The following is a 14,257-nucleotide window of genomic DNA, read 5'->3' as shown; positions in this document are numbered from 1 at the left end:
CTCTGCAGGGACCATCTGCTTAGGTCAGATGGGGAGTTGTATGCTGGAACTTACTGTCTCCTTGGGTTGTGCCTCAGTAGTAAAAAGCCGAGAGCAGCTGCAATCTGTTTCATTTTAGGCAAATTAATTGCAGTCTGCTGATTCCTGTGAAGTTGCTAATGAACAAGGACCACAGTTGGCCTCTGCTTCAGCTAGGTTATTTTACCTTACTATCAGTCACAGAGGCCTACTTAGTACCCAGGAACTAGATAAACAATAAAATAAATGATTTTTTCTAGTCTATCCAAACCAAGGATTCACTGGGTCCCTTGGATTGCCTTTTCCATAAAGACAGCGTCTACTTGAAAGACTCTGTGGCATTATTTTGATGGAGCCAATAACTTATGATCTTTAAAATCTCTCATAAAATTGTATTAACAAAAACAGCGAATACATCACAGGGAGACTGGAATCACAGGAAGTTTACAGAATGCCCACTGTGGACAATACTAAATACCACAAAAAACCTGAGACCCCCAAAAGAAGTCCATGAGTTCTGGCTCTCACAAGCTGCAGGAGGGTACCATTATTCTTTTGCTATTTTTTCCCCGCTTCTTCACATTTCCACCTCAGCAGTGTGAACTTTGCTTGAAGTTATTGCAATTCCTATTGCCAGGCTTCCATTATCAGAAAAGAGCTGAGCCAATGAGGTGTTAAGAACAAGGCAATCACCGTCTGATATGACAGAGTCAATGCACTCCAGTACTGATCTCGGGGTAGCTTCCCATTTCAGACGCCTCTGGTTTCTATTGAGCTCAAGCCTGTAGGTAAAGTTATCCGCTTGAGCTGGGGTGCCAATCAGCATCATGGTGGCAAAGAACTGAGGGTGGCCTTCATATTTCTCCTGCTTCCTGAGCACCAGCAAAAATTGGTGGCCCAGGCAAGAATGAATGATTATCCAATCCGTTGGTGCAGGGAGATGCATGTCCGTAGCCAGGAAAACAATCTCTGCCCCATGAAGGATGTTGATGCTATGAGTCTGTCTCAGATGTGAGACCACTACTTCCAAATGGCCTTCCCACTGGCAAGAAAACAGAGGGCAGGTGCAGGGAATCAGCTGTGGATCATGCACTGCCTCATGGGGATGGTGGGGATGAAGACTGCTTTGCTCCGTGGAGGTCTGAGCAATTGCACACCTGTTTGATGCATGCTGCAAGAAGAAGAGAAAAACCATGAGGGACTCTGGGGAAACCACTCTGGACAATAAACTGAGACAGATCTATAGGACCTGGTCCTGAAAGTTATTGAGCTCCTGTAACTCCCACTGATGTCAGCAGAAGCTAAAGGAACTCAGCACCCTTGTGGACTGATCTGCAGAGAGCAAGATCTGAACTTGTTCAGTAAAAGGGGCTGCCTTGTTCTGGAGGAGAAGAGATAATAACTAGTTGAGCCATCATAAATCACCTTAAATGAAAGTGATGGATGAGTTTAAAGAGTCATTTCATTAGTTCAAGAAGAAAAAGATCTGCATTTTCCTAAAACCAAATCAGAAACAACCGAAGAACAGCATGGACATTTTATGCAGTTATGCTCTTAGAGCTGAGAACAAGAAAATGAAATATTTATAGCTTTCTTATCATTTAATGAAATACACTCTGGCAAATCTGGACACATTTCACCCCCCCGAAATAACGTGTTTTATAACACCCATAATTTGTGAACCAAAAATCAATTTTTAGTGTGTATGATGCCCTCATTATTTTTCTCTGTGCATAAAAATAGTTTGTGTTTAAATCATGCCTTCTCATCCATAAATCTCAAAAGATTTTCAAAGGTGGATAGATGGCAGATTTAGAGAACCTTTACATTTGAAAGTTAATTCAGATTAAGGTAAGGTGCTCATTTAAAGTGCAATAAGTCTTCCTGAATTATTCCATGTGTGGACTTTTTTCTTCAGGAATAAGAGTGTCTTGCTTCTGTTTATCTTAATCTACTTTGACAGTGGACTAAGCTGAAGAGAAACAAAAAGCACTATTATATTTCACAGTAACACATGATGTTACTTTTGGAATAGTTTTCCTGGCTATTCTAGAATGACATCAGAGGTAGACAAGCTTTAAGGCTTAGGCAATACACAGCTATGCATAAAACCCTGGCTCTTGGAGACTTATGATTATGTCCAACCTTGCCACCCCCCATCATATGTTCCTCTAATGCACCTAAATGCCATGTAGATGGTTCTTCAGTGTGTAAATCACCAAATGGGATCTAATTTCACGCTGTTCAGCAGACAGAATTTTGTCAGACTCCCAGATTATTTGTGGGCCCTGTAGGTATCTCTGCCTTAGACGCAAAAGCTTTATACAGTTCCCCAAATAACTGGACTTGTCCTACTGCACATGTTCAGATGCGTTCCACTATGGCCACATAGTTGAATAACGCTGCTTACATTTTCTTCTACTCCAACTTGGTTTGGAAAAGTGAATAAACTTTGTTCAGGTCCCCAACTGCTAGAGCAGAAAAGGAGGCACAGTGACTGTTTGCCATGAGGGTGGTGCCCACCTTTTGCCCAATCGCTGAATGGCTAAGTCACTTGCTCAAAAAGTAGGAGACATGGATTGTAGGCCACTTTGCACTTTGATGGAGTCTGAACCTACACCTCCTGCTTCTCAGGACACCACCAGAAGCACCAGACATATGTTATGCGAGGCTGAGGGAACTCTCCACCACTCCCATGGCAGACTGACCCCTGGACAGGAAAGAGCAAAAGTTTCAAGGAGCCAAAGGGACAGCTAGCAATGGGAATTGTGACTCTGTGGCCCAATGAGGTGGGCAATGCCTTAGAGACAGGGAGCCTCAGATTTTAGTCTTTGCCTCCCATTGCTAGTTAAACATTTTATCTGATGACTATGTGATGTAAAATATATAAACAGTCCAGGGAGCAAACAAGAGGTAGCATGATTCTGCAGCACATTGCTTCAGGACCTCAGGGTGTGTGTGTGTGGGGGGGTGTCCTAAGTTTTAGTCTCTGCTGTCAGGATTGTTTAGGCATTTTTGCATAGAATTCTAGCATCGGAAGGAGGGAGAGGGTATCTCTACATTGCTCTTTAGGAGCAAACTTCAGGGTTCCCATCAACTAGCTTAAGCCACGTAAGCTGCCTTCCCTGTCTAATATTAGCTTGCTGAGTTTGCATGCCAAACCCAGAAGGAGAGACAAGTTATGGCCAGACTGATCTATAGAAGATTGGGAAGCCTGAGGATTGGGAAGTTTCTTGTTTTTAACTTGGCTCTAATTATGAGGCAATAGAGAGGAGCTGGAACAAGAAGGGGCTTGAAGTCAGGTATAGACACAGGTTAGTGGGACTGATGATGGCAGTTTTCCTGTGTTTGCAGTTTTTTGCACCTGAGTGTTGGCTGAACATATGGCAACAAGAGGCAGGTGAGGAGCAGACCTAATGTCAGGTCCTGGAGTTCAGGACAGCTTCCAGGGTTAGGATAGCCACTAGACTGCCATGGCAGGGTAACTTTAGGGTTGTTTATAATGTAGACGGTCATGAGCAGATTTAGGCTAGAGGGTGGGCTACATAGAACAGTGATTCTCATCCAGGGAGCCATGGCCCTCTGGAGTGCCTTGAGATCCTTTCAGGGGTGCTGTGAGGTGCAACACAATGTTAACACTGGTAGGTATGCAAACATGATTCATAAAATAAGCCTAGAGATTTCAAATAGGAATCCATAGTATTAAAACATTCTGGCCCATTGTGATCTTTCTGAGTTCTTTGTAACAGAAAAATTGCTCTATTATTTTTCTCTTGTCAAAAGCAAGTAAAAAGTAAAAGCTAGCATTTTCTGAGGGGTGTTTTGAGTCTAACAAAGGGTGTCTTGAATCTAAAAATGTTGAGAAACACTGTTGTAGATACATCCTTTCAGCTTGCTTGAGAATATCAAAATCTGAAGCCTAACTCTACTTTCTTGCCACACGTCCTGGACTGAAATCTCTTTCTATTTTATAGAAGTTTAGTCTGATATAAACTATTTTAGTGATGACGTGCTAGCTGTATCAGTTATAAGTCTTGTGCCTTACTGTTTTTCTATGGATACCCATTGATAACACTGCAAATACAGAACCATGAGAGGAAAAACTCTATATTCTGGCTTTAACAATTATTTCCACATGGTTTGAAATTTGTCACCCAAGATATGTTGGTGGGTTTCCACTCAGATAAATCCTTCCACTTCTTAAATGATCCATGTTAACACCACAGGTGTGACTGTAGAGTTCAGGCTTTCCAGGCAATTGTCTAATTTTCATAAGTAACCAGCAGAAGTGTAGTGGATAGGGAGTAGTGCACTACTCTGTAATACATGCTGTTCACCAAGACCCTGTTTATTCTCTCCCTGATATTTGAGGGAAAGAATAATGGACCATTTAAACATTGCTATTGAAACATAGTGCTTGCTTTAGATAATTATTTCTCCAAACTACTATGATCTGTTCTATTTTTTCCTTTTGCATTTTTATTTATTTTGTTGTATAAAATTGAAGACTATAGACCTTGCTACAAAACACTGAAATCAAGACTGATAAATGACTGGTGTTGTGTGGAAAATAAAACAGGTCATTATAAACTAATCAGGGTTTGTGCCTTTAACTGCCTGCTTATCATGGAGGGATTGCTGGAGATGACAGGTTCACACTTAATTCTGCATTAATTCCTGCGTCCTATTAAGATGAAAGTTGTGGTTAATTTAAACTATCTTTTGGTGAAGCAGGTTACCGTGATGGCAGATCGTAAAATGCCTTTTTTTTAAATCTCTGAAATGCTAATTGCTTCATAAAATGAATTCTAATCTCCCAATCTAATACAGTGGGTGTGAGCAATTACTTTCACTCACCAAACTGTTAATGCAACATTAGTGATTATACTAATTAAAACTAATGAACTCATACTCACATGCTGATAAACCTCTCAGACACTCAACAAATTCCAACCTTCTATCAGTTTTATTTAACTTCCCTTTTGGAAGATGGATCTTAAATTAACCTCTGGAATAACATTTAAAATTAGGTTTTGAAATGTGAAGCTTTATAGACTGCATATAATTCCTCTCCAAAGATTACCAGAGTCAGAGAAACCATTTCCATTGAGGATGTAATTGAATTTAAAAATGCATTCTCCTAATTTGATAAGCTACACTAGCATGGAGTGTAATTGTAGCTCATCCATCTGAATCGTAGTCAAGGTAAAAAAAGACACGTCTCTGCAAATATCATGCTATGACAATCACTCTTTAATAGGTAAGGAGCTGGGCAAATTATTTTAATGAATAATTATTCAGTGAATTTCACCTCTTCTAGTTGTGAAATTTCTGTGAATAAATCATGATTTTCTCAAGCATGTTCTCTATTATTTCTTGAATCACTTCAGCAAAGAATTCTTGGGCTGAATTTTTTTTAGTTCAGATATTCATTTAAAATATGATATTCAAGTTGTTTTGAATGGGCATAAGGTCACATGGTATAATAACTATTCTCTGACTGGATTAAAGTAATCCTTGGAATGGGATTTCAGATATGAATGCTTACACTTCTGGGTTCAATATTCATATTCTGCAAATATTCTGAAGAATCTGTTTAAAATTCACTGTCTCAGTGAACTTTGCTATCAGAAATCTCATTTACTCGACTATTGCTTTATGTCCTTGGGGTGTTAGTGGGATTTCAGTGGAGGATAGGCCATTACTGGATCTCTGTATAGACATAAATTGCACCCATAAAACACGCACAAAAAGGCATGAACACAGTTCCAGTAAATTAAGTTTTCAAACTTTTGTTGTAATTTATTTAAAGATGTAACTCACTAGACTGTGAGGCTTTGTGAAACTGGTTAAGGACAATACCTGTCTGATCTACTTGTCCAGGGGCAATTTAGGAACATAGTGTACATTGATTTGATTACCAATTTTTAGAAAAGGCAGGGTAGAAGGGCATTTTAGAGATTATCTTGTTCAGAGAGTCATGAGCTTTCATAGGCAACAGCTACTTCATCAGATGCTATACTTTTTATGCCTTTCTGAACAAGTTATGCCTTCTGCTATGCTTCTTATGCCTTTCTGCCTGACTTCAGATTAACACACCTAACTATGTCCCTCAAAATAAGAGTGGAAGGTTTAGAGTTATGAGAACTGGGACGGGTTCCCTGGGTTTCTCTAGATTTTCTGTTTGAATTTGAGGAGGTCACTTAGGGCCAGATGTCTAACAGATGCTTAGTTCCTAAAGATTTCAATGGGAACTAGGTGTTAGCCTATTTTTAAAATTCTGGTCATAAATGACTCACTCAAATTCACACAGAAGATCTGCGGAAAAGTCATTTAGGTGCCTAAGGCTACATTTGATGAAGGATTTGGTAACTATGTTCAAAATTGTGATCCAAAAAACACCTGCTCAGTTGCTGCCTATGCCTTGGAGGCACCTACTCTCAATAGGTTTGTTTGAGGGGGCAGCATCATCACTATATTTCCCTGGTTAGTTCTTTGAATGAGGAGGAGCCAGGAGGATTCTAGGCTGTGGATCCCAAGTGGTTGGGAGTCACCTAATGTTGGAGATGCTGCCATTTCAATAGAGTTTCCTATCTGCTAGTTTTAAGTTGCTCACTGGTCAGCACATAGTTTTTTTGGATCACTCTTCTGAGGTGCCTAACCCCCTTGGACATCGTAAAAATGGCCTCGGCAACTCAGGAGTCCATATTCTACTTTCTGGACAAGTAACTATCTTGTAGGTGCCCAAGTCCTTTATTGGCTCTAGCCCCTCATTCTTAAATACCTAAATACATTTTAAAATCTGGCTCTTAATCTTTTTGTGCTTCATTTCTCTACCTGAAAAGCAGGGCTAGTAATGCTTCCTTTCCCCTGCCCTTTTTGTTTTTCTTTTATGAAGATTTTAAGTTATGGAGAAGGATTGTGTTTAGCACCTAGCATCATGGGGTTATGATTATGGCTGAGGCCTGTTAGCACTACTGGATTATAATCATAATAATCTAATTCAGTGAAGTAACTCTAGATTTACATTTGTGCATGTGAGAGGGAAAAAATTACCTTCTCCTGTGTTGATGACTCAGAACTATAGCTGACAGCTTTCTGTGTTAGCTAACAATTTAAAAATGAATACTCCAGCATGCATTAAGACAACTTTACTAATAGTGAAGTGAACAACTAATTTTCTACCCAACGAATAAGAATTTCTGACAGAAGGGCAAATGCTCTGAATAATCAGGTCTGTATAGACACTGCACTGATATAACTGCATTTTATGCAGTACTCACATGATACTTGGCAAACAATAATTAATTCTCAGAACAGCTCTGTTTATTTGTTCAGACAGGTTATGTGCCTGGTCTAAAGTCTAGCAAAGTCAATGGGAGCCTTTTCAAGGGATCACATGAAAAATCAAGGGCAGAACCTAGGGAGCCCTGACAAGTAGACAGCAGTCCCTGAGTACTGGTTTTCTTGTGAAAAAATAGCCTGAGTGCACTTAGAAAAGCTGGACTTTTACAGATGCGCAACATGGTAAATCAATCCTTGCACTACTAGAATTTTACACCTCATGCGGGTGTGAAGCAGTCACGGTTCCTTTTATGGACATAAATGATAATTTGTTTTTTTCAATCCTTGAACTTTTTTTGCTGAAAAACAGCAATCTCAGTGTTTCTATATGTCATTTCTCTCCAAATTAGATACCCAAGCAGTCCTTTTCTCTTACTTCCCTTTCATGTAGCACAAATTACCAGGGATCCTGCTTTTCTTTGATTAAAAAAAATCTCCAATTTTTAGATTAAAAAAAGTAACCCCCAAATCCATATTTTTCCATGATTAAAATGAAATGCCACTATATATTAGTAGTGTTTCATTTTAATCATGGAAAAATGTAGATTTTGGGTTACTTTTTAAATCCAAAAATTGGGGAAGGTGAGGGGTGTTAACAGAGAAAACTGGGATCCCTGCAAATTACACACCACTCATACACGTCTTAGCTCATTGGCGACATGTCAGGGGTGCATGCATACCCCCCGAGATTGGCCGTGCCCCCCCGGAAGCACCAGCCGCAAAACCAGAAGTGCCAACAGAAGTGCACTTCCGGTTCTGCCGCTGGTGGTTCTGGGCTCAGCGATTGGTCACTGGGGACCGCCCCCGCTCAGTCGGCGATCTGGTGCCCCCCAAGGCTTGGGAGGCACCAGTCGCCCATGTCCTAGCTTAGCAACGATTTCTCATCCTAGAGTCCTATATGTGCAAATTATCTCTCTCTAACATATTTCCTTTTTGTGGATATAATACCAGGGCCACATTTTAAAAGAAATATGTCAAATAAGGAATTCATTAAATGTAAATGCTTTGCTGCTTATCCTTGTAAACATTATATATATCCTATCCTATCCATCATGTTGTACTTGGTATAACCCAGTGTAGCCTGCATGAAAGATTGTGCTTGGTACAGCCAGCCACAGTCAAAGGTTAGGAAAAAACATCAATATCTTTCAACCTTGTCATTATAGGCCAACTGGTAGCACCACTGTTTATTACGATTGTTCATCTCTTCTCAGTGTAACATGCTGTTGTCAGTTCCTTATAACTTGGTCAAATTTTAACCATTTGGCCTGAAATTCCATACTCAGTGGGCACATGTCATGAGACAATACCCAGAAGACTAATTCTGCTGTGCGTTAGTCCAGCTGGCAAAAACCGTGCTAATGTCAAAAGGTGCAGTAGATTTAGTCTAACGCAGATTCACATCACATAAAAAGCGTTCATCTGTGCTAATGTGCAGTAGCACCAATTATGTTGCATTAAGTTTAGAACCTGTAATAACAGGTACTAAACTGAATGTGCCATAATTACAGCACATTAATGAATGTGTAGATGCATCCTCTGTCTTTTGCAGAATGATTGGTTTTTCTTAATTTCAACCCAAATGGCTCACTTGATAGTAAGAAAGAGGCTATGGAAACACATTATGCTTTCCACAAGTCATAAATGCTGGAGACCTTATCTTTAAGAAACACAGAAGCCCTAATGCTTACAGTGGAGACTTAGAAATAGGCAGGGGGATTTTATATCAGGCATGTGCCCTATGCTGTCCTTGAGAAAATCCTAGAAACATTGTTAAAGTTCTAAGAAGTGGGGGGAAAAAATCACAATTTGTACATGCTCAGTAGAGACTTGTTAGATTGTCACAGCTAAATTTCTGTAAAGTTCTCTCTCTGCTGGACATGTGCCAGCCCAGGGTTGAGTGGGGCTTTCCCTGCAATTGTTCTGGGTGGCTGCCAATTGGACTTTGGCAGGGCACCAGAGCTAAGAATAGGCAGCCCCTCTCTCCTTTGTTCTTGACATCCTCGCTGATTCTGAGTCCCTGCAGCTGGAGAAGGAAGCTATTTGACTTACATACAGAAGGAACAAAAGGCATAATTAAGTAGTGAGGAGAGTAAAAAAGGACAAGTAGCTAGCATGAGTAATTGGGATGAGTAGCTGGGGGATGGGGAACTGGGCTAATGAGAAGAAAGTCAGGGGAGGAGGTGTTACTTTAAATTACAATTGCTGAATTAAGAGCAAGACCTTATAAAGGGGGATAAGGCAAAATGCCGCGTTTATTGATTACATGAATTAGACATAGAGGTTCAGAAACACCTCTCATATAGACACACACAAATCATCATGCACATCATTACACACAGGCACACACAAACACAAAACAACCATTCCATTCAGACATTATAGTTACCAGCAGCAGTTGTTCAATAATAGCACTGGGTGGCTGGCCCAGGCCTTATTGAGAGACAGAAGATGCAGATAACAGGCAGGGTGGTTATTATGAGAGTGATCCTGGAGATAGCAGCTTGGAGCGGGGTGAAACAGATGTGTCTGTGCTTCAGAGAAACAGCAGTTGAGAGAGAGGCTCACCCAACTTGACATTTTCAAAGTCCTCTTTTATAAGGATTGGCATCCTTTGTTTCAGTGCTTTGGGATTTTTCCATACCCAGCCTTTGTTTTTGCAGTTGTTCTTCATTCGTCTTCAGCTTATCTCGCCCAAGGTCAGTTGGGTCGTTAAAGTTAGTATTTCAGCCTTGGAGTGTTCTTGCTGCCCATCTGGCAGGATGTGTGCATTCCTCCTCCTTGTTATCTCCTTTGTGCCCTAGGCCTCAAAGGGATGCTTCAGCCATCCATTAATTAGTTTACTGACTGGTAACTTACATTTGGTGCCTTGTTGCTTACATAAACAGTTAAATCTTCTTTGTCCTGTCTCTGTGCCATTCTCTCAACATTCACCCTTTTACACACACTCATACATAAAAGGGCATACAGAGTTTATTCACTTATGTCAAGCAAAAGTGTACAAAATGGAGTTTTCAAGTTACTTACAGGACAAAACTAACATGGTTACATTTCACTACTATTACAGTCTGTTAACATCAGCTACATCAATTCAGTTCCTGCTGTAGAGGGGCAGATCTGCTGAGGAATGGGATAGAGATGGGGGATTGGGAATGGGTTGGTGAAGAGAGTGGAATGAGGACATTGGGTCAAGAGCCTAGGGAATGAAACAGGAACTGGAAGCCAAGTGGGGATGGTCAGTATGAGTGAAGGGGATGATAGATCAGCCAGTAACCCAGGAGCAAAAAAGGGGGAGTGGATATGTGGGTAGGCTAGGTCTGGAATGAGAAGCCTAAGGAGAGAAGATGGAGGCAGGGGCAGGAAAGAGAATGGACTAGAACAAAAAGCTGAGGTAGGACTGGGACAAGGACAGATTAGATGGGGAAGTATAAAAGGGGCCCAAGTTGGAGAAGAATGAGCAGAAGGGTCTGGGCCCACTAGAGCGTGCACACCCTCACAGTCTGACATGGAATCCCAGAATTCTAAGTCTCATCATTACTCTGCTCTCAGCAGGTGTCTGTAAGACCCACTGCCAAACTGTTCATCCCTCTTTAGTTTTGGTCCTCAGGCAAGATGCTAACCTACTACTGTTGCATTGTTAGCTCATATGGTAGATGTTGGCGCATTAAATCTAAATGTTCCAACCCTACTGATGTCTCAGGTGGGTGTCAGTATAAGGAATTCCACATGATGAATATAATTTTAAAAAGTAAAATGGAAAAAAAAGCCCTTGGAAATTAAGCACTACCCCCTTGTGATAAAGTAACATTATTAAGGCTGAAAAACCAAGCACTCTAAAAACAGGAAGTGCCAGAATTAAAGTTGCCTGTGCCTTCCCCTACTCTTCTTTCTTGGACTGCCTCTTTCAGTGCACAGAACAGAATAGATGATGCTCACTTAATGAAGAAGTGTTCAATATTTTGATTTCTCCTCATTGTTCAGTGCCTGGCCTTATGCCCCATATGCCACATTCTATTCAAGCCCTTCAAGCCCTTCTGAAGACAGAATTATTAACTTTCTGATGGACATTTCTGTGGAGCTCATCATTATAACTTGTGATATACGCAGATACTGTACTTAATTAATTTATATGATGCTGCTGTAGGATGAGGTACTACTATTATCACCCATTTTATAATTTTGGAAATGAGGTACAGACAGATGAAGGTTAAAATGTTAATCCTGAGTGCCTGATTTGAAACACCAAGGACCTGATTTTTCAAAGTCCTTAACATTATATAGCATTTTAATATTTGAAACACAGCTCCCATTGACTTCTACTACAGCTGTGAGTGCTCAGCACTTCTTCAAATCAGACTATAGACTCTAAAGTTGAACACTTAGATATTCTTCATTTTCCAAGTAATGACCCCTTGTGAAGGGTCTTACTTAAGTGACTTGCCTTTCAGGCATCATAGAAACTCTGAGGCAGGGGCCTGGCTAGTTTAGTTCTCGAGAAATCAACTGCTTTATCCATGGGATTCAGTTTTTCTCTTCCTGCTGTCTTTGGCTCATTCACTGCACTCCTTCCAACTTTTGCAAAAAAATGAAGCAAAGGTCCTTTGGACAACAACCTCATTCACTATGCAACTCTGGTTCATCCCTAACGCATATCCATAGAGTGAATTGAAAGAAGCAGGGATCTTATGAAAAAAAATCATGCACATGATCATGGAATTAAAGACTGCACCTTCCTGTAAACATACATGGAGATTGGATTAAAATTGTACCCATCACCCTGAATCAGGGTGGGGCTAGGAGGCTTCAATTTACTTTATTCCTTACTTGTATCCCTAAGGAGATGCTGTTGCTGGCTACTTTAAGGAAGGAGTTCCAGGTGTTCTATAGAGAAGTTGCAATTTTTCTCTCAAAAATGATAAAGAAATCTTTGAAGGGGATTTTATTATATATCTGAAATATGGTGTGTATACTATATTCTTCCTGTCAGCCTCTCTTTCTCTCACTGTCCCATCACTTCAGTTGTATGGAAACCGTCCCCATTAGTTAAGAAAAGCAAGGGTATTTCAGGTGATCACTTTCATCAGACCAGTTGTATTTGGGAGAGATATTAGACAAGTCTTCAGTCACAAAGTGGACTGAGGAGAGTTTTGTCTAACATCTCTCTCAACAGTACAGTTGGTCCAATAAAAGATATCACCAAAAAAACCCCCTTTGCTTCTCACATATTTCCTGTACTATCATAGCTACAACAACATTCCAGTGCTATTATTTCACTCATTTTTAGCTTCCATTTGCCTCATAAAAGCTTTGCCACCCACTACTATACACCCACACACAATTTATACACACGGAGACTTAAGCTTGATATAACTTTAAAGTTAAGATGAAGACACTTGTGATCCTTTTAATTCTGGTCTCCATTTAATTTCTCTTCTGCTATTTTTACTATGCTAATGAGATTTTATAAAATCTCTTGGATGAAAGAAATAGAAAAAAAAATCCACTTTGTCCAAAGCCAAACTTCCATATCTGAAATTAAGAAGTCAAATCCAAGGTTCATTTTACAGATGTATTTAAAATTTTAATTGCACAAAACCCTATTAATTATGAATGCATCAGTAGAATATCTTAAGTACTGTATATTAGTCAGAGGTTTGGCAAGGGAAGGAGTTATTTTCACCCACTATCAAATGGTGCTGAGAGGACAACTTCAAGCTCATTTTGCTAATCTCACTTTGCAACATAATCGGGCATGACATGGTGACACGGCACTGCTGGAACGTGTTAATGGTTCTCTTCTTTCTAATGAGATGTCACTGTCTAGAGAGAAACTGCTGCTTTACCCTTTTTCTACACAAGGCCATTGTATCTGAATTAGTGACTGCACCAATAAGATCATACACAGGTATGTACCAAGAAAACAATGTGTCCATGCACACCAGCCTTGTGGTTTCCATCACTGGTCATCTGTAGCTTTATCCTGTGTCCACATTAGATTTGTAGTATTTTGCCTTTTAGGTATTTATTCCTCACAGCTGGGCCCAGTTTGCTGAAGCAGTGGCTTTGATATTTAAAAAGCCTTTTGGGAACCCAAAGTGTGCGCACATGATGTTAGATACCTATAAGTCTTCCAGGAAATCCCATAAAACCCCTATTGCCTGTATCGATTCCCATTGCTTTTCTTAAAAGAAAGACCAAAGTAAATGCTCAACTCCTAGAGCTTCTTTCTCAACGAAAGTTTCTTCTGGAGCTTTTCAAAAGCAATTATGAGGTAGCTGAAGAGGCTGCAGCAAAACAAGTAGAGGATGTGCTGTCAGCACTGGCAGAGAGCCAGAGACCAAGACTGGCACTTCTTAGTATTCATGAAGGAACCACCACTGCCTTGGCAGATTTGCAGATGATTTTCTGGGGACAAAGCATGGCTTTTAGGTCTGGTCACCAGCCACTAGCTGCTGTGACTGAGTTGTATTTGGGTGCAGGAATGTGGCAATGATCTTGTGGCACCAGGATATAAAAAGGGTCTTTTCTGTGCGCCTCTGGTGAGTTACAATGGCACTGCAGTGCCACACCAAGAGAAGAGGTCTTCTCACTGTGGATAAAGAACTGAGTAAGAAGAATCATCATCTTGCAGAAGCTAATGACTCTGGATAGTTATGCATTGTCTGTTTGCAACTGGAAGCCCATTGTGGGTGCTGTTGTGGGGAAAAGGTTCATGTTTTGCAGGGGCATGCGATCAAGGTGGTCAGTGCACCAGGTATCACTTAGGGATGCAAACAGCTGTGGTTCCTGAATCGAAAGATGGAGCCCAGGCACCACACAGTAACAAAAAAGCACACCAGGAAGCAGTGATGTTGGCTTTATTGGGTTGAGGTAGAAGGTTCACAAGCACCCATGC

General features: G+C 40.5%; 1 protein-coding gene across 1 annotated transcript in view; it reads right to left on the bottom strand.

Moving 5' to 3' along the window:
• Positions 1-389: 389 nt before the first annotated feature.
• SIAH3 (siah E3 ubiquitin protein ligase family member 3) overlaps positions 390-14,257 on the bottom strand; it is an 89,519-nt gene continuing 75,651 nt past the window's right edge. Inside the window, exon 2 of the mRNA XM_019525468.1 lies at positions 390-1,189. Within this exon, the coding sequence (XP_019381013.1) occupies positions 596-1,189 (594 nt within the window). The 3' untranslated portion in view covers positions 390-595. The remainder of the gene's footprint in view (positions 1,190-14,257) is intronic.

Source organism: Gavialis gangeticus, unplaced genomic scaffold (assembly GCF_001723915.1).
Source record: "Gavialis gangeticus isolate Ggan-Ray unplaced genomic scaffold, GavGan_comp1, whole genome shotgun sequence".
NCBI lineage: Eukaryota > Metazoa > Chordata > Crocodylia > Gavialidae > Gavialis > Gavialis gangeticus.
Note: the sequence above shows the minus strand (reverse complement) of the source record. Positions and strands in the feature narration are given on the sequence as shown.